Below are 26,447 nucleotides of genomic sequence, written 5' to 3'. Positions count from 1 at the left end.
AACCTCCAAATGCATTGTGCCACTGGATACGGACTAGTTCCAACAAATTTATCTTGCTTTGCACCAATACTGAAACTTCAATCAAGTAATTGTAAGCTCCACTTAATATTTCTTAAATAAAAATGACAGCATAGAAAAAAAAACTTGCGCTGTTGAGCTTCGCCTGCAAAAGTAGAGTGCCATAGCGTAATCTGGCCTCGTGTGCATCGCCTTCTCAATTGCTAACCTCGCTTCGGTTCTCGATTCATGCCTCAAAGGTACTTCAAGAAAAAACGAATGACTGTGCACATAACATTGGCCATTTCAAACTATCCTAGAAAGGTGTTAAATTCCCCCCACATCATTATTATTCCTTTTGCAAGTAAGTGAAGGGCACACTTTGTGTCTGTACGGCAGCACACGAACCTCCATTGCTATTCCCTATTTTGATGCTTTTGCTGCTACTGATGATGACTAGATATGTCTAAGTGCTCTGTAATGTGTGGCCCTTCAAACAACCCCTGGTTTCACAACATGTTTTCATGCCTGCACAAATCTACGCTTCTGCGCACGTGTTAAGGAGCCTCATTCTACTGCATAGCATTCTTCGGAGTTTTTTTTTCCAAGGTAGTTTCAAGAAGTAGTGTGGCTCTCTGGTAGAACACCTATTTGCCACGCAGACGGCCAGAGTTTGATTCCCACTTGGACCCAAAGATCTTTATTATTTATTTTATATGCATTTTTCTCAAATTTTCAGTCACAGACCGGATGATCATTTTTTACTCCCAAAAAACAATGAGTCACCAATGCAGATGTTGACACTGAAGTTTCTGCGAAACAAGCTTTTCAATGCCTTTTTTGGAAAAATTGATGATAATGTGTCTTTTGACCTCAGCAATAAAGTTTGTGTGGCACATCAAACCAATCTATAATCTATAGCAAGGTTTCTGAACTTACGACAACAGGTGCCCATTCTGCAATGCACACATAGCAGTGCATACGTTTATTCTCCTGCGCACTCTTAAAACCTGTGTAATGCAGGTTTTAAGCAATGCAGGTTTTAAGCAATGTAGGTTTTAAGCAAACTCTGCGCAATTCAGTGTTTGCTTTGTGCAAGAAACAAAATAAGGCATAGTTTGGCCAAGCTGCCGTGGGAGTGTGCATTCAGGCCAGCCCTGTTGAAACACGTGCACAGCAAAAAACAGGCTGCAGACAGAAATATTGCGCTTAAGGACACTTACTTCCAAGTGGCACCGACTTGGCACGGTCAGTGGAGACACTACGGCTGCTACTGTGGCTGTGCGCGTCAGCATCTGGTCGAGCTTCCATTGACTTGGAGCGGTTCTTCTTGAAGCTCAGCCGCTTCCGTATTTTGCCCAGTAATGTTCGTTTCTTCGGTTTTTCTGGGCCACCTGCATTATTGGAGACAACCACATTAGAGAACCATGCAGTTGAATTTCTGTGCATCAGAATGCTGAGATAAATACATTATTATATTAAGACGGTTTTTGATGGATCTTACACAGCAGCTGATACTGTATAGTATACATAGAGAAAAGTGTTAGGAGGAAAGAAGGAAAAATCCTAATGACATAACTAAGTTTACACAAATGCCAAAGTGCCCATGTTCTGAATTCGTATGATCACATGCATAAATGCGATCATTAGCTCAGTGGCCAAACCACATCTCTTTCATTTAATGCATAAACATACTACAAACATTACAACATACCACATATATTGATAACAATAGTGAAATAAAGTGAAAAGACCATCCAATCATTTTTATTCAAATAAATTTAGTACTCCTTCTACATCAACCAGTAATTGAAGAGTGAAACATAATTGAGGAGCAAATGCCTGTATATCATATATCATAAATAACTGTATGAACAAATAAACTAAAACTGAATGTCATGACATGTTTTCTTGTCACTCGTCTCAGATTCCTCACATGTTGAATAGAAAAGATGGAAGGTAAGTTCACCTTCTCCTTCGGCTTCGCTGCATGACGAAGAGACACTCCTGTCACCAGAGTGCTGGTTCTGCTTTCGCAGGCTACTTGGTGAAATGGAGAGTGATGTGTCATCCACCTGCATTCACATGACAACCATAAGGATTGGAATTTTCAGAGCCACAGTGAAATATACTAAAGTGCCAATAGACCTAGTTCACCATGTGAAGCAAAGCAGTAATAAGCAGCATGTATATCAACTAAAAGAACAAAATTGCATAAGTTTTTCAAAAATAATTCTGGTTGTGCATAATAGTGCTGGTTGTGCTAGTAATGCGCCTGCAGGTCAGACATATTGCAGGGACACAAAGTAGAGACGTACGCAACGTCTAACTGATATGAAATTTCCTTCGCACAAGCCCTTAAATTCACATTTCATTATTTCATAGCGAGGATCTCGTTCTGGAAGACTTGATGCCTTCAGGTAGTACACAAAAGATTATTGATCAGCAGCCAGCTCGTTATAAAGATCACATACTACGTCATGCCAACAAACAAAGAAGAGTGTTTCACATACGGCATAAATGGAAACAGGTGGCGCTGACTGACGCTACCACGTTTTAGTGCACATACTATATACCAATAAAGTGCTTGGAGGGATAACAGCTACTGTAGCTCAGTAGTAGACCATCGAATGCATTATTCTAAGGTCGCAAGTTCATTCCCTACCGGTGTCAAGTTACCTTTTAGTGTGCTTTTCTTTCTTCACACTCGCATTACAATTACTTCTAATGACATCCCCCATACTTCCCTTGGCATCATTGTCAATTAGTTCTCATTAATAACGTGTTCACCATATTTGGCATCTATTCCGGCTTATGCAGTGTCCTTTCTTTATGAGAGTAGCTTCTTAATACTGCACGAGAGTAATTTACAAATTAAGCTTCTCTTGTTTTTGTTTTTTTATCGCATCTTAAGCCTGCCCATCCTACCTTATGTGCATTGCCCTTGAACACTGAGCAAAACGTTGCACAAGTAGAACTGTGATGTCCTTTAGGAGTAAGCAAGGATGCCAACCAAGTTGCAATCAGAGCTGAAATGGGTGCTAAGAGCATTTCAAGGTTACAATGTTCTTAGATTTTCAGCCTGAGAAAAAGTAAAAAGCGACAAAAAGTGCACTTGAGCTTATTTTATATATTAATTAAAACATTACATAAGGTGGAAAATCTGGGGAAAATACAGTTTGTGACATTTTCAGACCTGTCTAAATTACATCTGCTTTCAGTGGTACGACCCACAGTTGCGACAATAAAGGCCCTGACAATCAATAATAATTCAAATTGAGTTCGTCGGCCTCAGAAACCCAAGTTGCAACAACTAAAACATCTAAAAAACAACAAAAACAAACAAAATAAGCATGCTCACAATACGTTGTAACTGTGATTATAATTAAAATATGACATGCATTTTGACACATGCACATATGTTAGAACTGTTAGTGAGAGCTCTTGTAGTGTCATCCCAACATTATCGTAAACATAAAGTGTTATAAAACTTTCTTGAATGGCATCACGTACACAACGCGGGTAATTGCATTTTATTTCATTTCATAGTATGCTAGAAATCGGTAAAGTATCAGCCGAAAGTGCAAGGTCCAGAGCTTTTATGTCTGGCTATTTTATTTTCATCATGAGTATCCCAAATTCCAATGTCCTTAAAAAAACTGAAAACCCTCTGCATACATTTTTATGAGCACAACTCTTTTTTTCTTGCCCCATAAAGACACCCCTGAAAAAATTGTTCAAGTGTTTATTTTAAGCACCTCCTTGACTCGGCAGTCAACAAATAATTTAATCCTTTTGAGCAACTGACCCTGATAGTCTTTTTGTAAGGTGACTTACATTCAGTGGCAAACTTTTTTTTGTTAATTCTCTGTGTTGCTTTGTACACAATCGTATAGATTGACTGTTCTTGCTAGTTGTATTGACCAGTGACTAAGAAAGTGCCCCGTACATTGACTTTTTGATGAACTGAATCTCCGGCATACCGAATGTGTCTTCCAATTAACTTAATTTTCTAGTGTATTGTTGAATATAGTCACTTTGCTGAAGGCACTACCATGTTCGACAAATAGTTTGACGAGCCACTTCCTGCAAGCTATGAAAAAAGTCAATTTTTTGTGGCTCAAAACGAACGACTTCAAAAATAAGTTCGCATTCCATTTCTATCCAAATATTTGATTCCATTTATGCAAAAACGGAGCACAAGTAACATGATAGTGAATACAGTACTCAAACGTCATTATAACAAAGTTGCATCATACACTAAAATAAGTTCGTTATATCAGGAAGTTCATTATAAATGTAGAATCTTAACACTATAGCTATTGCGAGACTTTTTTCATTTACATTGTTATAACCAATATTTTGTTATATCCAGGTTCGTTATATCAAGGTTTGAGTGTAGGTAGTTAATGATAATTGTTTAGTGTTTATTACACATGAATGAACATATTATGACAATATTTTTGTTCAGGTAGAATATTGAGTGCCGTGAAATGATGTTGTGTCAGTTTGATGCAATTAAAAACAGTGCTTCATAGGTGGCATCTGAAAGGGATAAATATAAGCCTGCAAACTTATGTGACTCTGCATCTACTACCATTCTAAGCTGTACGTATTTGCTTGATGTGAAGAACTATACAACTTACGAGAACCAAGTACAAGCAGCATTATGAACTCCATTAGGCAGGCTTAAAAGCAGCAAATGAATAAAGTGCATTGCTGGTAACGTTGGGAGGTACAGCATGGCATCAAAATAAGCTTTTATGAAAAAGCAGTAGGCCACTCTGAACGAGCGCCGTTCGTGAAAAAGCACGTTTGACTCAGTACCTGGGAAACCTCATGCCAATGTCCTTGCTTGTCGATTTTCACCTATAGAGACGAATAGTGTATAGCAAAACCGTTCATAAGAACATGTTATGCACTAGTCAAAATCATTACATATGCTGTAAGCTGTTGTAAAGGCAGACCAAATTGTTTCTGTGCATAAAACATTTCGCCTTTCTTTAATCACCATTTACATAAATTAGCGACATAGAGTGGCATTCATTTGGAGCGTTCTTGCATGACTGTGTTACAGGACAGTACAATGATTTATAAACTTGCTTTACTATATGAGCAGTCACTCATGACCAAATCAAGTAAAGAAATTGCAGAGTGTTTTTTTTAACACTTAATGTGCATGCGCTTGACTTGCTAACTAGCTCTCAAGCTGAGCCAACGAACGTTTAGTGAGATGCTGCATTTAGAAGAAATTTACACTTTCAAAATCATCTTCTAGGACGGTTTCCTCCGGATGATAAATGCTGTTATACATTCAGACAAGGGTACTCAATATGAAAATGTGGTCACAAACCTGACTTATGCAACAAGTCAGGTCCAAGAGTGCTACCTTTCAAAATTCTGCCCAACAGCCATATTAAAATGCAATGGTTAAAATACATGAAGGGTCCTCAGCATTGTTTTTGCGTGCATGTGAAAGTAGGCCCATAGCCAGGAATTTCTTTCAGTGGGGGTGAGTGGGGCGGGGGGTCCCTTTTGAAGACCTTGACCGAACCCGTACATTTACAATTTATTCTCCGTAAAACACCCCCTTCAACTGAATTTCAAGAGGAAGGTGCCCCCCTTCCTTCTGGCTATGGGTCTGTGTGAAATACTTGTGCTTCTCTTAAAAAAAAAAAACGTTAATACTTAACTAATAATATCACAGCGCGTAAAAACTGAGACACAGGATACGGCAAGGACAAATTTTTGTTGGAAGTTAGCGCTCCCCTTTTGACCCTTTTCTTGTCCTGTGTCTCAGTTTTTATGTGCTACGATATTATTAGTTATGAATTAACAACACGCCCAACTACATGCTCTTAGCATTAATACATCCTTGCAAACTTAAAATGGCAAATAAGCTGTCATAAATTTAACAAAGAGAACAACAAGTTCTTACTGTCTATCGAAATAATTTCTCTAGGACTCTTTTCGTTGCCTAATAAAATGCAACGGAGTGTCACATATGTATAAATGTATGTTTTTAAAGTGTTAGTTGGTTAATAAAGACCATCAAAAACACATGCAAGAGATGAGAACATACCTTTAAACTTGGAACAGCAGCTTCCTATTCAGGCACATACAAAAAAAGGGGGCACACACATCAGAAAGCACACAAAAGGCTTAAACAACATGCATAAGGCTTTTGCGTAGTTTACTTTTGTTAGATTAAATCTAAGACTTTTATACATAGCTCTTGCATAACAATGTGGCTCCGTATGAGATACACTGTATCGTGCATAATACTGCAAAGTGAATGTACTAAAGCAGCCCAAAACACTTTAAACACGAGAAAAACATTTTCAACGTTATCGACATATTACTGCTTTAAGCACCTGAGCCAAATGTTGAGCCTGCACATTTTGCTAAAAGTCAGTAATATTGCTCAAGAGGCCGCCAAACTGCATTTTAACTTTCACAAGACCCCGCCAATTTTTTTTACACTGCTAAGAAAGAGCACAGCTGAGCAGGATACCTTACATTTTGTCACTAAGGTGACAAGATCAGATAAAACATTGTAGTAATGGAACCTTCTGGCTGTGGGTCATGATACCATGTAGTATGCCAATACTGGACTTCAGGGCAAGTGATAAACACAATAGCTCTGTGTAATAAGGGGCAGAGCATGGTGCAGTGCATTGAGTGAATTTCAGGAATCATGAAATAGAGGGGAAAGCCGTGTGGAAGATTGCACCAGCATTTGGATGCTTATGACTCAGTTAACATAAAGAGCACCCAAGTTTTTTATTAAGGAAGACACTTTGATACCAATTAGGGACGTGTTCATCCCCTTTCATAACTGTGAAAGGAGGTTCAGTGAAAACGTCTGGAAGTAAGCAGACAGCTGGTACAGCTAGAAATAGGCAAACAGGCGCTGCACTTACAGCTCACGATCAGCGCTCGCACTTTGCATCAAGAGATATGGTCTCACTGGTGTATGCCTTAATTTCTCCTTTACCACCACAACTGAATTTCAAGAACCTCCTGATTAGAGCATAATGCTTGGTACTCCAGCTTTACTAGTATCCTGATGAAATGTTTACGTCTAAGGGGCAGTTGAATATATAGGCAGAGACATTTGCTGTTAATCCTTATATTGCAGAGTGTGTAAAACTTTGACAAAATATATTCGAATGTAAAAGTGGCAGACTTTATTTGATAGCAGACAAGTCACCATTGAAAAGGCTGTGATAAAATGACAGATGCCAAACTTCAATATGAGCAAGGCCATTATGGCCATAAAGGCCATAATTAAGCAACCTTGACAAGAAGTAGCTGTTAAAATATGGTTTTTGTTGGAACACTATTTCCACAGCAAAACAACACGAATTATTTTTTTAGCCAAATCACAGTTTCCCTCTGCAGACTTTGACTTCGGTATACAGATTCACTGGCTCCGTATGTAAGACAGTGGAGTCTACAAAAGCAAGGGATATACTGTATAGGCTTGTGAAAAAGCCACATTTTTTTTTCGCTATCTTGACAGTGTACGTCCCTTTCGAGGATCAAGTTGTTTGTTCTAAATTTCTTGGCTGCAAATGTGAAATGGGTGTTAATTCCCTGTGCTCCTTCATTATCACACGACACCTCAAAAGCCAAGGCTATTTTTGTTCATAACGAAATAATTATTTCATGCAGCCGACTGCTCATGTTTCCTATTGCTACTTAGTTCGCTAGCAAATTTGTGCATATATGTTGCCATTTGGAATACATAGGTCAAAAGTTCTGTTTCTCATAATTTGTGAGTGGTGGAATTTCGTTTTTTGAACTAGAAAGTTGGGGGAGCAGCTCTTACATGTGTCAATAAGCTACTTGACATTTTGTGCATGGAATCGATGTTAGCATTGCCGAGTTCTGTGTTGATTCAGGCCTGCCAGGCCGACCACACCTGTAGCAACGTCACTGTGCTAAAGAGCACTGTGGTCATGGGCATCGAGATACTCTGTTCAGATGTTCATCTTGTTTAATTGCTACTGTCCACAACAGGCTAACATCGCCACAAATTAGTGACGGCCTCCTGAAGTATATAATACAGACCACCACACCATGCGACTTTGCAGCAAATGCAGTGCATGCCAATGCTATTGACTGTTAGTCGATCAAAAAATATATGTCAACTGGTAAGACCAAACGTAGCATGTATGTAACAAGCACAAGCAGCCTCGTTAGGCTTAGTGCTGACAGTCCTGTATAATGCCACCATGCACTCACCCTTTGAACACTGTGGATGATAAGTGTGCTTTTTGTTGCTGTGGGACTCCTATTTTTGGCTTCCAGCTCCTTAAGAGCTGCTTCTGCGAGTGATCCTCCATCTGTTTTAAATGAAACAAGCACCAAAAATAAGCTTGTGATCAACTGAAGTTCATACTGTGTTCATCAAGAAAAAGTAAACGCAAATTAAAGAACAACAACAAGAGCCCCCGTGAGAAAGTGCCAATAAACTCATCAACCTTGCTCAATACAAATCGCGTAAGAGTGGTGTGGGAGACATCTCGCAAATTTACAACAAACAAACAAGACTAGACATAAATTCCATAGAATTGAACAAAACAGCAAAAGGATCTTAGCACTAGCACATAGTGGGATTTATGTATTTCTCTTATAGCTACAGCATGCTGCCACTTCTTATAAATCATGATTGTATGCAGGATTTTGTGGCACACGGGCCAAGCATTACCAAAGAGTGTTCTAAGTGAGGAGAAATGTCTGCCAGCCTGGGATGCTCCCTTGCTAAATTAATTTGCATGCTATCAGTTCCCATTCTATTATTACATCCTTGCTACTTTATCTAATCGCTTAAAGTTTTGATTATGCACAGTGGGGCATAGCACTGACATGAAACTATTGTCAACTAACACACTTCCCTTGTAAAACATAAACAAGTATATGCAGTGTTACTTGAATGTAAACATTCGACAGATGTATGTCTGATTGGGTATGTCGAGTTTACGCATCTTCACGTACTTTTTGATTGGAGTTTAAATCGTTTCCCATGCAGTGTTACTTCCTTTCCACAACAGCAGTGTACTCATTGTATAGAACTCTAAAAACCATGTACCATACTTGGTCGAGACGCATAAACATATTTTATTGCTGCTTTAATACATGTTCGGTACAGACTCAAGCAAAAAAATTTGCCCTTGCCTAAGCTTTTGTTAAAATCTTAAAAGCAAGACATTTGCGGCTCAGCAGTTGTCTAGACCAACTTCATTAACCATGTGATGCCCACAAAAAAAGCCTGAAAACTTTTTTTTTCTCTTCAACACTCCTTGCCGCAAGATACTGCTGGCAACAACTACGGTAAGGTATGTTCTTAAATGTCTTCAGAAGTGGTTAATACAAGTTATACAGATGCCCAATGTTGCTGTGAAGCCACAACTATTATTCAGCTACAAATAAGTGTTTTTTTAACTAATAGCACAATGTTCTATCCTGTCCATTCTATGCATGTTAGCATTTCCTTGAATCTGTATTTAGGGCATCAAAGGGCTTACCCATTTCGTTTTACTATTCTTTCAGTATGTTTTCCAGTAAACTTGCCCTTACATGTGAGTAGAAAAATAAACTGGACTCAAGCTCTTCAGCTCCAAAAGAGCAATGAAAGTATTAAGTTATAATTTGCCTAAATATTAGGCTACATTGCAACCTCTGTGTACAGCAATATATACTCCTGCTTAATGCATCGAAGAATGCATTGAGCTTACGTCAAAAAGGGGAACCTTTACCCTTCTCTAAGTGAATAATCGAAGCCAGTATGTTCTTGAAGTTGTGCCAGTAATGAGTTAAGCTAATGCTATTCAATGTCATCCTGTTGCATGGCTTTACACATTCATCTGTGTTATATTATGCAGCGACATGAATCATTCAAGTGTATATATGTGCCCCAGCAGAGAAAGTAAAGATCTTTTTTCTAGCATCCTTAAAACTGCTATTTCTCCATTTTCCCACAGCGAAAAAAAAAATTGTGGATGAAAACTTGTTTTGGCACTGAAAGACTGACCGGTAAGAAAATATCAGCTGATCTTAAAGTTTTCAGCAACAAAGTTCACTGACAGGTATAAAAAAAACATTAGAAAAACTAGGACACTATTTGTGCAGGATTTCTTGAGTTGCATGAAGTGTTTGCATAAAGTAATATGCCAACAATTCTAAAACTGCTTTGATATGTTGCTTCATACCTTTGATCAGCTGTGTTTACAACAGTGATATTATTCAGATTCCAGAACACTCCAAGCACAAAAAACGGCTACCAAGTGATTACCCATCAAAATTTCATGCTAATTCACACATCTAACAAGCATTCTGATTAGGTACTTTTTCTTAATGTGTCAATTTATGCTTACAATACACGCACACCATGCAGCCAAGTATACTTTTCTATTTATTTTGTGTATTTCTTTCCGTCTACATATACTGTGAGAACACAACGTGGATATCTCAACTTTCTCACATTCCTTCGTCCAAAACACTTTTCAGAGCATTATTGCTTTAATACATCAGCTGCCAACAAATTTAGCTTCCGCAGCTCTCCAAACTTACACCTTCTCTTCTCGGGTTGTGCAAAATGAGACACAGTTTGAGAGGAAGCTAGATCGTAATCACAGCAGGTGGAAATGTTAGTTGCAGAAGCAGGCATGGCAGCCATGGCCAAGGTCACGTAGATGTGAGGAGTGTCAGACATGCCACATGCACCATTGCAGAAGACACCCACATGCGACCCAGGCATCGTGCCGTCACAACACTGTCCCAAACACAGGCCATGGATGGGCAGGGTAGGTGCAGGTGCTCACAAGGCAGAGTACACAAGAGGCACACATATACACGCAGGCACAGCTACAATTCAGGCAACCACGTAGTGCACAAAACGCAGAGACACACGCAAAGGAGACAGTAGCCAGCGCCGAAATGTGCCTTTCAGAAGACAGAAGAGAAGGCCTGTGAAACTTCCTGGAAAAAGAGTTGTGGGAGGACTCTCACCATCGTGATGGATGTTGCCATTTTGGTCAGCTCTTGGAGCACCATTGGGAGTGCCACTAAACACCATCGAGCCATCCACTCCCAACGTGCCACTCCAGGTTGAGATTTGGCTCCCACGAACATTGGCTCCAACCTCTTCTTCAGATGACAGACCGCTTGTACCTTCTTCTACCGACTTAAGTGCAAGAAACTCGGTGAAAGTACCATCCACTGATCCTTCAAAGCCATTTGTGAGAACTGCTCTCCTAACTTTGCACACGACAAGGTCATCCACGTCGATACCAGTGTCGTCCACATCAACACCATCATCAGTAGCACTGTCATCAGCGTCGCAAATGTCAGGTGGAGGAGAAGATGGGAGAGGGGGAGGGACGTCATCTGCTATGTCATCTTCCTGAGAGATGCCATCTTGGCCTGAGAACAGGTCAGTGCTGTCTGAAGACAGTGTCGTTGACGTGTCTGGGTCCTTTGTCGCCAAAGGACAGGCAGAGGCGTTTGTAGTTGTACAGTAAGTTGCTGCAACGACTGGCACTTCCTCGCCACTGGCCATGGTTTTGCTCATATCAGAGCAATTAGACAATGGCTCAGTTGCCAAGGAAGTCGTCACCACAGATGTTACATGCTCGACGGCATCGGCTGGGCTGCTGGCAATCTGACTGCGAAGGAACTCAACCATAGACTCATCAAGTGGCTTCGTAAGTGATGATTGATTCTCCATGAGGCGCAGTTTCTCCTCGATGGCGAGAAGAGCTTCCCACTCGAGGTCTCTTGTCTTAGCTACACAAATGTGGGCCATAAGGAACAGGCATGCATAAATGAACATTCTCGTAATGTGCAGATGCAATCCGAGCAAAACTGTTCACAATGCAAGTAAGTCTAAATGAACAGGCAAGTAAGAAGCAAAATGCCAACTTTGATGCAACCATACATGTCCTTGTTATAGTAGAGTAGAACAGCTGAAGACATTTTTTTTACTTATTCTAATACAGAAGTTACACTTATTGGCTTCTTTACTTTTATCGATTCTCTCAGAAAAACGGTTTTCATACAAATGCACAAAGTATAAGTTTGAACTTAAGGCTTGAATAAAGCATGGTAGTGAGCCATGCTTCCAGCCACCACACCATCAAAAAGATTAAAGCTTTCATGATCATTTTACCATGTTAGAGAAGCCAGTTGAAAATTAGAAAAAGCTTTCGTAATTAAGTGAACATTGCGATCTTTAAAATCAAAGTATTCAATACATTAAGTATTCTCTAAAACATATATATGTCAGTCGACATGTATGAACTAGAATGGTCTCTTATTAACTGTACTTTATGCGGATGTTTTTTTTCTAGAAAATGCAGATTTATAATACAAATACTAGGACAGTGAGGCCCTTGTCATCTTCACAAATGAACTTTGGGCCAAAGTCGAAAAACTTTGCTGCATATATAAGTACGTTATAATTCATTAATCAACATATCTATATTTAACTTTAGGGCTGTTGTTTATATGAAAGAGTAGTAGGAGATGGTAATTTAGGAAAAGGTCATTCTTTTAAAAATCACGAAAAATGCAGACAACTTTAGATAATAATCACCGAAATTCAAAGCCCCGGCCTAGGCAAAACTGAAACTGAGCGGCTGAATGATCATGAAGTCTGTCATCCCTGTCACATTAGACCAGACGCTCAAGTGACAATTTTCGAAAAAATAAAAAGAATGCATCACAGCAGACCATTGTCAGGAAAAACAGCGGCAAGCCATCTCAAATACCCGATTCGATCGCTTATTCTTTGCACTTGGAGTGCAGCGCTCATCTGTTCCTTTGCAAACTCGAAAGAAGGAGGAAGAAGTCAAGAAGTGATTCGCTTGCCTGCATGAAGTAGCACAGCAGTGTCTGCTGCCTAGTCTTAAACTGTGGAGTGAAAGAAAAAGCGGATATTGTGGTTTCCTTGGGTAGAGCGCAAAATGAACAATAACAATATACATGAAATGCAAAGAATAAGAGGTTTATTTGGGTATGCGGGAAGACTTGCCATAAAAGCTGCCTATATACAGCTTTTATCTCACCATCCTTGCTGTTTATGTATGTTATGTACCTACGTGGCCATAAACTTCAATTTCAGAAAGTGAAGAGTAAAAGCATACATTGAATCACCATTGTCTACTTGAACTATAAGCAGGCAAACATTGCATGACAAGGAAAGAAAGATACACACGCAACTGCAAGCAAACACATAGTTATGTAATTTACAACTACATGCTCCAGGCAGTTGGTATATTAAAGAAGTGTTAATAGGCCACACAAGGAAACCTGTATGCAAGATCGCTCATGCAGAGCAAGCTCAGATATTACAGATAGTGATGGCTGCCCTCATAAGCGCTTTCACTGCTGCCTTGGTGACATAGATGGTATGTCCACAAATGCTCGCTTTGTACTGCACGCCCCTGTAGTTTTCATTTACTCACTGGAAATTGTCGTAACCTTTTGAACTAGTTTAGGCTCAGAAACTCGGAGATATATTATTCATAAGGCCCCGAAATCAAATGGGAGATAATGAAGTCCACCAGTACCGTACCCAGGAATATGTTTCGGGGTTTGTTTGAGTGAACGGCTGCCTTTGGCAACTGGCGGTCGATTCTGTGAAGGCGTGTAAATAGTGTAGTATCCTTGAAAAGGTAAAGCATATGAAAAATTTCGGGGGATGTCAGAACCCCCTGGACTCCCCCCTAGTTACGGCCCTGAAGTCCACTGAAACTGGAAGCAATGCACAATTTCGTGGAGCCTTTGCAGCGCTTGCATTTGCTTCTATATTGGCGTAAAATGTAGAAGCAATGGAGTTTTTAAAGTGTAAACACCATGTAGCTGTTTGATCAAGACTGGAATACAAAGCTGCGAAACAGGAAAATATTTGGCTAGTCGCGCTGATGACTTAATTGTACTATATGTAGTGACCAATCAAGCTCACATTTTGCTTGATGAAAGTACTATTGTTCCAGGGCCCTTCTAAGTAATGGTTCCTAGCTCTGGCACAAAAGCACTCCATCACCAGAACAATGTTCATGTAAGACCATCTTGGCGAGTTTTTAGGCAAGTTATCAAGGTGCCGAATGAGGAGCAAAAAGGAAAAAGCGACATGCACTCACTTTCAGTTGTCGGTGAGCGTTTGATGGTAGTAGTGGTGATGACCCTTCCGTCGGAGGTGATCCGGCTGTTTTTCTCAACAATGCGGCTTTGTGGTGAGTGTGGAGCAAACTCTGTTGCTGTTTGGGAGTCTGCCACTACTGGAATCTGGGATCCCTCCATGTAGAGGAACTATAGTAAACAGACACATCACACAGTCAGATATGCTGATGCAAACATTATATATATAAAAATTATAACCACACTCACTGTCAAAAGTAGGCTCATTTACGTGAAAGCAGCTGGCTGACCATACACATAAAGCATGCACTGGTGTCTAAGCTATACTTATCGCAACGGTGCTTGTCCAGACTTATATGCTGTCATCTCAGCTGTTTAAACAAAGCCTAGATCCATGCCTGGTGATAGCTGCCATGTTTTCGGCGTATTACGGCAAAAAGCCCCAATCAAGGAAGCTTAAAGAAAAACATCCATAATGCACAAGCATTGCATTGACAGACACAGGCAATAAAATGTGGCCAATTATTTCAAATTTGGGTCCAGGTAAAAGCCTTTGCCACTTTCTTTGCCATGTGAATGAAAAACTGACTGGCACATAATGAAATCCGCCCTTTCTATTTATGTATCTTGCCCTCTGATATTTTGGTATGGTTCTGATAGGGACTGGGAGAACTGGCATTAATGCTAGAATGAAGGCCTCTAAGACCAGGCATCGTGAAAGAGGTGGATTGTAGAACTTCAGCCACATATCACTAAATCAATGTGTTGATCAGTAGAAATATTATATTATAAAGCAGTATTCATTTATTTATTTACTCATTTATATATTTATTGCACAGTCTTGAAGGGTTATTGCAGGAGTGGAGGTAGCAAATACGAAAATAGCAAAACGCAAAATGTACTGAACATGAAGATCAATGGTTAGTTAACATAAAAAATAAATTCAGCAAGTAGCAAACATCTAACATGACTGGGTAAAGCATTCCATATTTCATTAGTCCCGGCAAAAAAATTATTTATATGCATTAGTACGTACTGAAAAAAGAGACATAGTCAGCTCACAGCGATGACTGGTGAATGTTGGTTTAGCACATGTGATGTAGCTGCTAAGTAAAGGAAACTGTAGAAAGTAAATGAAGAAACTTCAAAGCTGCGCCCTTTGAGGCATACACCCAACAGCAAAAGTTTGCAGAACGTGAAATGCTCGATATAGCTAACCTCTCGCTTTGTCTGGGAATATAACCTCCATATAAATGTTCCATACTGCACTTGGCATACTGCCCTGTACAGCTTGATTACAAGCATTAAGCACTGATATAGCGATATAGCGAAAATTCACATTCGTTGTGTATCCCACATCCCGCAAACTTTTGCTATTGACTGTACATACGTCCTAAACATAACGTTCCCTTCCTTGCTTCAAGGCTACACATTCAGCCTTTTCAGGTCACAAGAGCTGAGACCACGTATCATAGTAGCCCAAACTGACTACATCACAACTGTAAATAGTTATTGCAGCTGCTTGTCAGCTGACTCCTCAAGCTCAATGAGGTTGATCATAAACTGCAGCATTGCGTCTGTTTGCAATGCCACGATCACTCCAGCCGCGCTAACGAAGCAGGCGAAATGCATTAGTGAATGCGGAAGCAGACTTCTCCTTGTCACATGGTTGCATGGTCGTGTTCACATGGTTGCATGATCATGTACCTGAAAGTAATCATTTACATCGCTGTTTTAAGTGTTCAAATTGTAGTTAAAAGTGTCGTGTGTGAGCGCACTAAAGTGTGCGTGCTGTAATCGGTGTTCAGAGCCCAATGGTTTTGCCCGCCCACTGGAAGTCCCTTTTGAAGGGGCCCTGCAACACTATTTCAGCTTGATCTAAAATCGCCGCCGATTGGTACTTGAAGCTCCTCGGAACATGTGAGCCAAACAGTGCACAACGCAGCCTAGAACATACCATTAGATCTCAAAGTCAGCAAAAAATCACTCTCTCTTTTCTCAACAAACAATGCTGTAAACCGAAATGGCCAGGCCATAAAGTCAAAGTTCCTGGCCATTGGCTGATTTGAGCATTGTGAGCCGCATAGTTACTGCGAGTGTCGCAGGATGGTGCGACGTGTCCATGTACTCACATCACTATGTTACTGTAAGTAAGGCACACGTTCAAAGAACAAAAATGTTCTCAAAGTCATGACGAATGGACATTGCTCATTCTTACCCCCATGTAACTACCCCTGAGTAGCTTTCAGCACACTCACTGGTACGAAAGAATGAAGACAACACTTAAAACATGCAATAATTTTGTAGCAGTCAATTCTAGATGCAATTAATACCTTGAATAAAGCCATCCATTGATTAATTGGAAAAGTATTGCAGGGTCCCTTTAACCATTATGTTTACTATAAGTATAAAAAGCATCAATGGCTGATATGCCAGTCTTTGTTTCCATTCTAGGTTTACATAGTATATTCAGGCCCCTTATGTATTGGCATCAATAATAAATTGAACATACGCCTTACCTCAACTGTCAGAGAGCCTGAAACATTGTCATACTCCAGAGGCCTCGACTGTAATGTGATAATCTGGCGTTGACTGGGCACTCTTCTAAGTTCCGAAATGCTAACAATTCCAAGGCCAAGAAAATTGTCTGAAAAAAAATATATACATACACACACATATATGTAGCAATATGCTTTTGCTACAAAGATAATCTCAAAGTGCCAAAAGAATAAAAGCTCTAAAGCCCATATATCTACTGACACATGCTAGTTAGAGCTTAATGGTAAGCAAGTAGAAGTCAAAAAGCACTGAAAACAGAACAGTCAAAAAAGCAATGAAGCGTGTGAAACTGCGATTTATGTTTTTCATCAGGCAGTCTCAATAACATACCACTTCAGCCCTAATATAAAAGCAGTCACCGAGAAAAGTTTGCAGAGGAGCATGTCAGAGAGAATGTTGGGAGACAGTCATCTCAAAAGTCGCAGAAGACAGATTTCAGATAGCACACATTGGAAGTGATATATCACATGTTGAAAAGGCAGCATAGCCATACCTTGATGCACAGTGGCTAAATAACACGGAGTCGTATTATCTGAGCAGTTCATAATATGTACACCTTCAGACTTCTGGCATGTAGGCAGCGGTATGTGGCAAGAAAACAAGATAATGGCTTTGGACCTTAACCCTTTGCAATCCCAAACTTTTACCCACTTTCCGGTCGTTCCGGTCCGAAACTATTTCACTAGTTTGAGGCACCACGAAAGAAAATGACAACTGTGGGAAATTAACTTGGTGGTTGTTTATTTTGTCAGTTCCTCTTTGTCCCCAAGTTATTTAGCGATATTTGGGCAGTGTGTGGAAGTGTTCAAAGCACTCTCCTGGGTGCAGTCCGGGATTATTTCTGAAGGTTTTGCAGAAGAACACCGTTTCCCTCCTGCCCCTTTTGCTTTCCGGTCACTGCAAACAGCGCAGTCCTTGCTGCTTCGGCCAGGGAGCTTGTAGATGAAATGGGGCTTTCCATCCAGCCTTTGTTCACAATCCAATCTTGCAGATGGGCCCCGCTTCCCAGCGCGAGCCCTTACGTCACCAACCAGCTGCTCTATCAGGTTCCTCCGGTACTGAAGGTGTCGCTGCTCTTACTCTCCCTGCTTCAGGAGCTGCAGTTTCATCAAAATGAAGCTGTTCACTGTTGAAACTTCCAGAAGCCAAAAAACAGCTTCCTCCACCATTTCATTGACTTCCGGGAAAATGCATAACTTGCACAGTAATGATTGGCCCTGTCCACTGCACCCATGTTTTCAGTGTAGTCGCATATCGCCACAGGCTTCTTCAGTGTCAGTGTTTTTCCTCCAGCTATCTTCCTTGGCACTTCTTTCGTAGACGCATTGTGGGCTGAGCTTAGCATTGTCACTTGACGCTTATCCCGCCAGGCAAGTGCCATGTACGAGTTTCTTCTGTGATAAGCCGTCACTTCACCTTTTTTCATCTTTTTTTTGAGCTGCTGCGGCATTTGTTTTCGATTTGTCATCACAGTCCCAGTTAGCAAAATACTGTGCGAAAGTAACTCTTCCGCAAGCATTGGGGAAGTATAAAATCTGTCCGTATACAGATGATAGCCACTGCCTGGTGTAGCTTGCTCCACTTTCTCCAGCAGGTGGAGCACAATCTTGCATGTGAAGGGAAGCTCGGGACGGCAGAGGCTATCAGTTGTTGCGCTGCCGTAGTATGGTTCAAAGGCCGAAATGTAGCCTGTTTGGCGGTTAGCCAGCGCATAAACGCGCATGGCCCATTTTGTTGGCTTCTGGGGATTGTAGCACTTGAATGAGACTCGGCCTTTGAAGCCGACAGTACTTTCATCTACACAAATTTTGAGGTTGGCATTGAAATGCTCTCTGCATTTAGCATCTATGTAGGTCACAACATCCCTGATCTTGCTTCCACGAGTTGGTGGACCTGAAGAGGTATGTGGGCTTGGTGCAACGTGCACCATCCAAAATATTTGAAGAAACCTTTTTCATTTGAAAACGTGTGGGAAAAAAGGCATCTTCTTGAGGAGGTCATTGCTAAAGAATTCCTTCAGCTCCGGTTTGGGGTTCAAGGCCATGTTCAGCGAGTACTGCTGAAAAACACCGGCACTCGAGATTTTATCACGGGCGTAGCGGTTTGTTTCGCGCACTATTTGCTCAATCAGCTGGTCGGTGAAGAACAACTGAAAGTAGTCCAACTCGCACTTTACATTGTAAGAGCTCACTTGAGATCCCGGGTTCGGGACAGTAAAGGGAAGAGGGTCAAAATCTGGTAAATTATCCAAGTAGGCTGTCCAGTCGGTTCCACGTGGTCCTGTGTTGTTCTGGTTGTTTCCACTGTCTCTAACGTCCTCGTTTTCTTCTTCGCTGGCCTCTGTAGAATCACTTTCTTCGGTATCCGATGGAGCCACATAGTTGTCTTCGTCACTAAAATCGTCTTCGCTTTCGCTAAAAGCTTCAGAATTACCGCCGTAGAAGGAACTCGGTGAAAAGGCGGCCATTTCGCTGCAAGCGGCGCCGAATCTGAGATGCGCGCCACTCGAACAATCGAAAAGTTCAACCGCGTAAACTGCGCCATCTGGTGAAAAAAACAAAGCTGAAATGAAGGCAGTTCTTTCCTTTTATAAGAGATGGCACAACATGCACAATAAAAAAAAATGCGCGCGCAATTCAATCAGGAGAAAGCGTGTCGGGCAGTGCCCGACAGCGGACCGCTGCGGCCGTGTTGTGTTGTCGGGCGGGGCCCGACAATGGACCGCAAAGGGTTAAAGGTGCCTATCTGTATAACTTGCCATCAACTACGGAGAAATAAGAATACAGCAGATAGCTTGTTATGGTGTGCATATACAATGCTTCACTAAGAATTAGCTATAAAAGAAATTCTGGAGGCGACCCTAATATTGCCCTAGAACTCTGGTAATGGTACTCTCACGTGAGCATTCCTTGAATTGACAAAGCAGATCTCAGAGGCCATGTGGAAAGGAGCACATATGTGGAATCTGCTCCACCAGGTGCCGCAACAATCCACAGCACTCATATTTCAATGAATGCTAGCAGTTTTTTCACCAATTATGCTGACTTAATTTAGCTTACTTTGTAAATTTATGCTCCAGTATGATAGTATCTTGTATAACTCTTAAGTTCAACTGGAAGCATTGATTTCAATATTTAAGGGAATTTATGAAAATTCAAACAACGGAAGTGCTTGATCGGATATGCTTGGAAGAGAAACAAGAGCATCAATTGGTGCACGTGCCACTAAAACTCTGGCTAATTGCTTGAATCTATCAGACGTTCGCCAAATGTGCTCCACCCCATTCTTATTCTTCTAGTTACCTCAATCTCATGGTTTGGCTCCGTGGTTATTACCTGCCGTAAGTAGACAGTCTTTTACAACTTTAAGTGCACTATTACCAATCTCGAAGGGCTGCTCTTTTCCGAGGTTGTTGTACATTACTTTCGTTTTCTGCAGATTCATTTTAAGACCTACCTTTCTGCTCTCCTTGTCTAACTCCGTAATCATGAGTTGCAATTCGTCCCCTGAGTTACTCAGCAATGCAATGTCATCGGCGAAGCGCAGGTTACTAAGGTACTCTCCATTAACTCTTATCCCTAACTGTTCCCATTCTAGGCTTCTGAAAACCTCCTGTAAGCACGCGGTAAATAGCATTGGGGAGATTGTGTCCCCCTGCCTTACACCCTTCTTGATTGGTATTTTGTTGCTTTTTTATGAAGCACTATGGTAGCAGTTGATCCCCTGCAGATTTCTTCCAGGATGTTTATATATACTTCATCGACGCCCTGATTCCGCAGTGTCTGCATGACGGCTGATATTTCTACTGAATCAAACGCCTTCTCGTAATCTATGAAGGCTATGTATAGTGGTTGGTTATATTCTGAGCATTTCTCTATTACCTGATTGATAGTATGAATGTGGTCGATTGTTGAGTAACCTGTTCGAAATCCTGCTTGTTACTTTGGTTGATTGAATTCTAATGTTTTCTTTACTCTGTTAGCAATTACTTTTGTAAATAGCTTGTATACTACAGAGAGCAAGCTAATCGGCCTGTAATTCTTTAAGTCCTTGTCATCTCCTTTTTTATGTATTAAGATGATGTTAGCGTTCTTCCAAGACCCTGGTACTCTTCCCGTCAGAAGACACCTCGTAAACAGGGTGGCTAGTTTTTCTAACACAATCTGTCCTCCATCTTTCAGCAGATCCGATGTTACCTGATCCTCACCAGCAGCTTTGCCTCTTTGCATGCTCTCCAAAGCTTTTCTGACTTCTTCTATTATTACTGGTGGGGTGTCATCTGGGTTACTGCTAGTTCTCATAGTATTAAAGTCGTGGTTGTACCGGCTACTGTACAGATCTCTGTAAAACTCCTCCGCTATTTTAACTATCCTATCCATATTGGTAGTTATTTTGCCTTCTTTGTCCCTTAGTGCATACATCCGATTTTTGCCTATCCCAAGTTTCCTCTTCACTGCTTTGACGCTTCCTCCATTTTTCAGAGCGTGTTCAATTCTCTCCATGTTATACCTTCTTACGTCGGATACCTTACGCCTATTAATCAACTTCAAAAGCTCTGCCAGTTCTATTTTGTCTGTTGTACTTGAGACTTTCATGATTTGACGCTTCTTAATGAGATTCTTCGTTTCCTGGGAAAGCTTGCCAGTGTCCTGTCTAACTACCCTTCCTCCAACTTCCACTGCGCACTCCGTAATGATACTCGTCAGATTATCATTAATTGTATCTATGCTAAGGTTGGTTTCCTCACTAAGATCCGAGTACATGTTCTGAAGCGAGACTCTGAATTCCTGTACTTTCCCTCTCATTGAGGACGACGCAGCGAGCAATCGAAAGAAAAATGGTAGGTGCAACCTTAAGAGACAAGAAGAGAGCAGAGTGGATTAGGGAACAAACGGGGGTTAAGGATATCATAGCTGAAATCAACATGAAGAAATGGACATGGGCCGGGCATGTAGCGCGTAGACAGGATAACCGCTCGTCGTTAAGGGCAACTAACTGGATTCCCAGAGAAGGAAAGCGGGTTAGGGGGAAAAGGAAGGTTAGGTGGGCAGATGAGATTGAGAAGTTTGCGAGTATAAATTAGCAGCAGCAAGCACAGGACCGGGTTAACTGGCGGAACATGGGAGAGGCCTTTGTCCTGCAGTGGACGTAGTCAGGCTGATGATGATGATAATGATCAGACGTTATCAAGGTGATAACCTCATATGCCCTGTGGCAAGGGTTGTGTAGCAAAAAACAAGAGCTTTGTACAAAAAGCATGAATCCCAAAAAAGGTTGTGGGGTATGCTCAGCAAGCACATTCTCAAAATGTGAAGGTAAGTACTAGTAGAACCATTTGTTAAACTGCAGTTAAATTATCTGTTAAACTGCTGCTGTGCCCACGGCCTCTTTACCCGTTAATTCTGCATTCTCGACAGACTCGTGGTGAGGATTTTTTCGGGGGGGGGGGGGCATTGCAAAACACCTATTTTCATTATTTACTCTCAGTAAAACACCCCCCTCTATACGAATTTCAACGGAGGGAGGGCTAAGGCACCCTTTTCTAGTTACGAGCGATTCCCAGAATGCCGGTTGCATCACATCTTATGGGCGCATGTTGCTCTCGTCGGGCAGCAACTGCAGATTCATCCATGACCACTTCCTCTAGATGATGGTTATAATGAACGGCATTTCGAGCTGCTTTATAACCTCTTCCGTTGGGGCGCAATTTCCGGTCTTCCCAAAAGGCCATTATACCCTGCCAGCGACTAGGGCCTGGTCCCGTGATATTCGCGTTTCAATTTTTTTGTTTTGCTCACGTGAATGACCTGACCACACCTGTACGTTGCAGCGTATCTTCTTTACGCCGCGCCCTCTCCTTGTAGAGAAAGAGAGGACACTCGGCTACCCGAAGCTGCGCTCCCCTCTCTCTCTAGGACACAGCACCACACCAAAATCCAACAAGCGCTGACGCTCTGCAACGCGCATGTGGGGTCAGGCTTTCAAGGCCTGACCACAGGTGCGCGTTGCAGCCCGTCAGCGCTTGCCTTTCTGACGCGGCGTCGTGTTGATCACGACTGAGCATATATATAAGATGACAGTCAGAGCAAATTAAGCGACTAGCGAGTCAATTAGCGAACTTCAGACGTCGTGTCGATACAAATTGCACAGTAGACACAGGCGGATGCGCAACGGACTCTACACATCTTTTACGTTGCCTTGAAGCATATAATAAAAGTACTACTCTAATCAAGCATGTCCCAAATTAACAAACGAAAGTGAATGGTCCGGAGCCTACTTAGTTCAATGATGGGATGTGAGGCATGTACGTCCTATGTTGACGCGCTTGCGGAAAGCGATAATGACAGAAAAGGGGGAAAAACAAGCGTAAGAGGTTTGTCCTTGTTGTATACGTACCGCCTTGGGGCTTGCTCTTGTCGTATATCTCGAACAGGACTTCAGAGGAATTCTGGTCGAGGGTGCTGGAAGATTTCAAACATGCGTGTCATCAAAGCCTCGACATTTACCGCGCAAGTAGAATGTCATTTTGTATACGAAGCTTGTCACCACTGAGCGTGAATACACGTAAAGAACAATTTTATGAAAAGTGCCGAACTACTATAGGCTTACGTAACAAGCAACGGTCAATCAGGATTTCTCGTAACACGCATCACTGTCACGTTAACAACCTAGTGCGCAGGGTTTCTCGTTAGAGAGCGAGAGGAAAGCAAAGTTTCATTGCCGTAACCCCACCCCTTCCTTCATTAGTGTCCAAAGGACAGCTTTCAACCATGGATGAAGACAAAAAAAAATATCACAGTTTCGCCGAAGGGCGAAGCAATCAATGCTATAGCAACAAAATGTAATATCAGACGAATAACGGCAACTAGTCCGAAACTTGCGACGGCCTGCTCAAGCACTAAGGACGCATAGATTGAACACACAAGACGAGCGCGAACTAACAGCTGTCACACCTCAACACTTGCAGTGAGCTGGTTAAACACGAAGAAGGACGCACGAAAAGACCGCGCAGGTATAATACACCTGACGAGCACAGATTACACCAGTCACAGTTGTTATTTCATAATGTTTGAGCAGCGCACTGCATGTATCCACTATGCACAGCCAACAGGTCCCTCCTTGGGCTCTTCTAGCTAGCAGCTCAATCCTTGCACAAACATGCCGCTGCCACGAGCGAATTGGCCATCAAGCGCTGTGCAACTTCAACACAAATTTTGCGGTGAAAGCACAAGACGTATTTATATGAAACGCCGTCTCTGGATATAGGCGCGCGCACTCCAGCGATCCCTCTTTGTCAGTCACAAATAGGTGGTACAGGTAGGAGGCGAAAAAACGAGAAAGGCGACAACCTTTAAGGCGCACGTACTCTTCGCACCATCTAACATGGTGAAGAAAACACGCTGAAGCATTTCCGAGCTCTGTTTCGCCAGTGATAAATGGTGTCAATAAGGCCCAGGACCTCACCTTTTAAACCCTGGCCGCCCATCAGAGGGCCCACGCGAGGACATCCACGTTTAAGCTGGCTGTCAACGAGTGGGCTTAGCCATGCTAACATTGAGTTTATTCACGTCTCTTGTAGGCAGATTAAGGTTATTTCACTCAATCGTTCAAATACGTAGACTGCCATTTCCCAAAGCCAAAACGCCCAACTCTCGCCACAATAAGAGGTTTTCTAAACGAGAAAACGCACAAAAAAAAAATAGCGTCATCACCCCGAAGTTATCGCACCAACTCGTCGTGCAGTCAGAGTTTGATGGCGCCTACCACAAGCCTCACAAAATTTTTAATCAGAAAAGTGAAGTACATTAACCCACGAAAGGAAACCAGTGACTTAGCAATTTTCTAATAATTTAGTTAAAATAATGAGGACAAAATATTAAAGTAAGTAACTCTGAAATCCATGTCGGTCAGGCTGGCAATAATACGCAAGGATTTCTGTACAAAGATTAAAAATGCAACTTTGACTTTAATTTATTTTCATTCTTGTACATATAAGGGGTATTAATAACATTGGAGTCCTGAAAAAAAAATTGACGACTCCAAATTGGAGAACGCTTTCAGCTTTGTGACTTTTAATAATACTATGACAAAGGCCTGAGCACAAATTGCTGCAGTGAGAGGTATACCTAGACATGCTTTTCAAAAAGCTTGAAGCATTCCTAAATCATAGTAGAACAGCTAACTAATTGGGGCTGAATTCTTGAAGTCGTAACAATGAAGAAATAAAGACACAGAAAGAGACAAAGATGGGTGCAATACCTTTAAAAAATGATAAGCGATCCTGCCGCTTGCGGGCTTCAATTCGTAAGTTGCAACTTCTATGAACGCTTGCTTAAATTAAAGAACGTTTGATAATTCCGGTTACTTTCTTCCTTAGCAGCGAGACTTCTCAGCACGAAAAAAAGTCACAAATAAAAAAATTCACAGTCATTGCTTCGCCAAAATGGCGAAGCAATGAATGCGATAGCAAAATATTCGAATCTTTTACGCAGCAAGGCTAGAATTTTTAGGATCGACGTTAATTGTAGTGAGCAGGCGCATGCTGAGTAACCAAGTTTCCTGCGGCGCGGCAACGATAGATGACCACAACAAGGCTCGTACGTAGTGACGGCGTTGTTTTACGAAGCGAGGCTGGCAGTAAGCTCATTTAGATCCCATCTCACGTAACTCTACAAAGCGCTGTTGTAAGAGAACACGGTCACTCCAGGTAGCCTTTTGGCACCGTTTCTTCATTTTGAAAGCACTGCCCGTAGAAGCTCCCGCCTGCTGTGGGCGCAGAAGGCGCGCGCTGATCGTTGCCGAGATAAATGTGGTAGCAAAGAATTACACCCGCCGCTGGTGGTATCTGTCGCCTAGGGTGACACCATCACTCTAACTGGAAGAGCGATTGATTGATTGATTGATATGTGGGGTTTAACGTCCCAAAACCACTATATGATTATGAGAGACGCCGTAGTGGAGGGCTCCGGAAATTTAGACCACCTGGGGTTCTTTAACGTGCACCCAAATCTGAGCACACGGGCCTACAACATTTCCGCCTCCATCGGAAAACTGGAAGAGCGAGGGTCAGGGCGCGGAACCCCCCGCCCCACTCACCCCGACTATTCGAGCAAAAATGAGATAAGCCCCCCCCCCCCCCCCCCCCCCGCCTCCCCTTGTTCGCTGGCGAGATAAGCGCGCGCGCAGCCAAGCCCGGCCGGAAAAACGACATGAATGACAGCGGCGGCGGCGGCAAGAGCCAGCCGAGACTGGGTGATTGATTTATATGTGGGATCGAACGTCCCAAAACCACCATATGATTGTGAGAGACGCCGTGGTGGAGGGCTCCGGAAATTTCTACGACCTGGGATTCTTTAACGTGCACCTAAATCTGAGCACAGCCGCCGCAGCCGGGATTCGATGCCGCGACATGCGGGTTAGCAGCCGAGTACCTTAGCCACTAGACCACCGCGGTGGGGCAACTAGCCGAGTGTTCATATAATTGCTGTCGCAATAAAAAAAAACAGCTGTTTCCCACAGAAACCCCACCGCGCCATCGCCTAGCAACCACCGACGCCAAAAGACGCATACCACAGCAGTGCACTATTTAGTCTGGCCTCGCCCCCACGCCAGCTGGTGTGACGTCATAGCTACAGAAGCGGAGGAGGCGCATCGAAGCTACCGACTTGACTATGTATAAGCACGCCAAGCTTGAATTTAATGGATGAAGCTTGAAATCTGCAGCACAAGACCTGATAACAGTG

The 26,447-nt window shown here is 42.1% G+C and overlaps 1 protein-coding gene across 5 annotated transcripts in view; it reads right to left on the bottom strand.

Annotated features, from left to right (window-relative positions):
* Positions 1-26,447, bottom strand: part of LOC119171797 (uncharacterized) — a 179,350-nt gene that overhangs the window by 16,399 nt on the left and 136,504 nt on the right. For 2 of the 5 annotated variants that reach the window (XM_075892399.1, XM_037422638.2), the window contains exons 8-16: positions 23,101-23,165; positions 16,665-16,792; positions 14,148-14,316; positions 11,014-11,790; positions 8,248-8,348; positions 6,080-6,103; positions 4,825-4,866; positions 1,967-2,072; positions 1,221-1,391 (exon numbers count right to left, since the gene is read on the bottom strand). In XM_075892399.1, coding sequence (XP_075748514.1) covers positions 1,221-1,391; positions 1,967-2,072; positions 4,825-4,866; positions 6,080-6,103; positions 8,248-8,348; positions 11,014-11,790; positions 14,148-14,316; positions 16,665-16,792; positions 23,101-23,165 — 1,583 coding nt within the window. The remainder of the gene's footprint in view (positions 1-1,220; positions 1,392-1,966; positions 2,073-4,824; positions 4,867-6,079; positions 6,104-8,247; positions 8,349-11,013; positions 11,791-14,147; positions 14,317-16,664; positions 16,793-23,100; positions 23,166-26,447) is intronic. The other 3 variants (XM_037422639.2, XM_037422641.2, XM_037422640.2) reach the window with 3 other exon arrangements.

The sequence above is a fragment of the Rhipicephalus microplus genome, chromosome 4 (assembly GCF_043290135.1).
Source record: "Rhipicephalus microplus isolate Deutch F79 chromosome 4, USDA_Rmic, whole genome shotgun sequence".
Taxonomy (NCBI): Eukaryota; Metazoa; Arthropoda; class Arachnida; order Ixodida; family Ixodidae; genus Rhipicephalus; species Rhipicephalus microplus.
The sequence above is the reverse complement of the archived record's forward strand: the minus strand, read 5'-3'. Positions and strand labels throughout refer to the sequence as shown.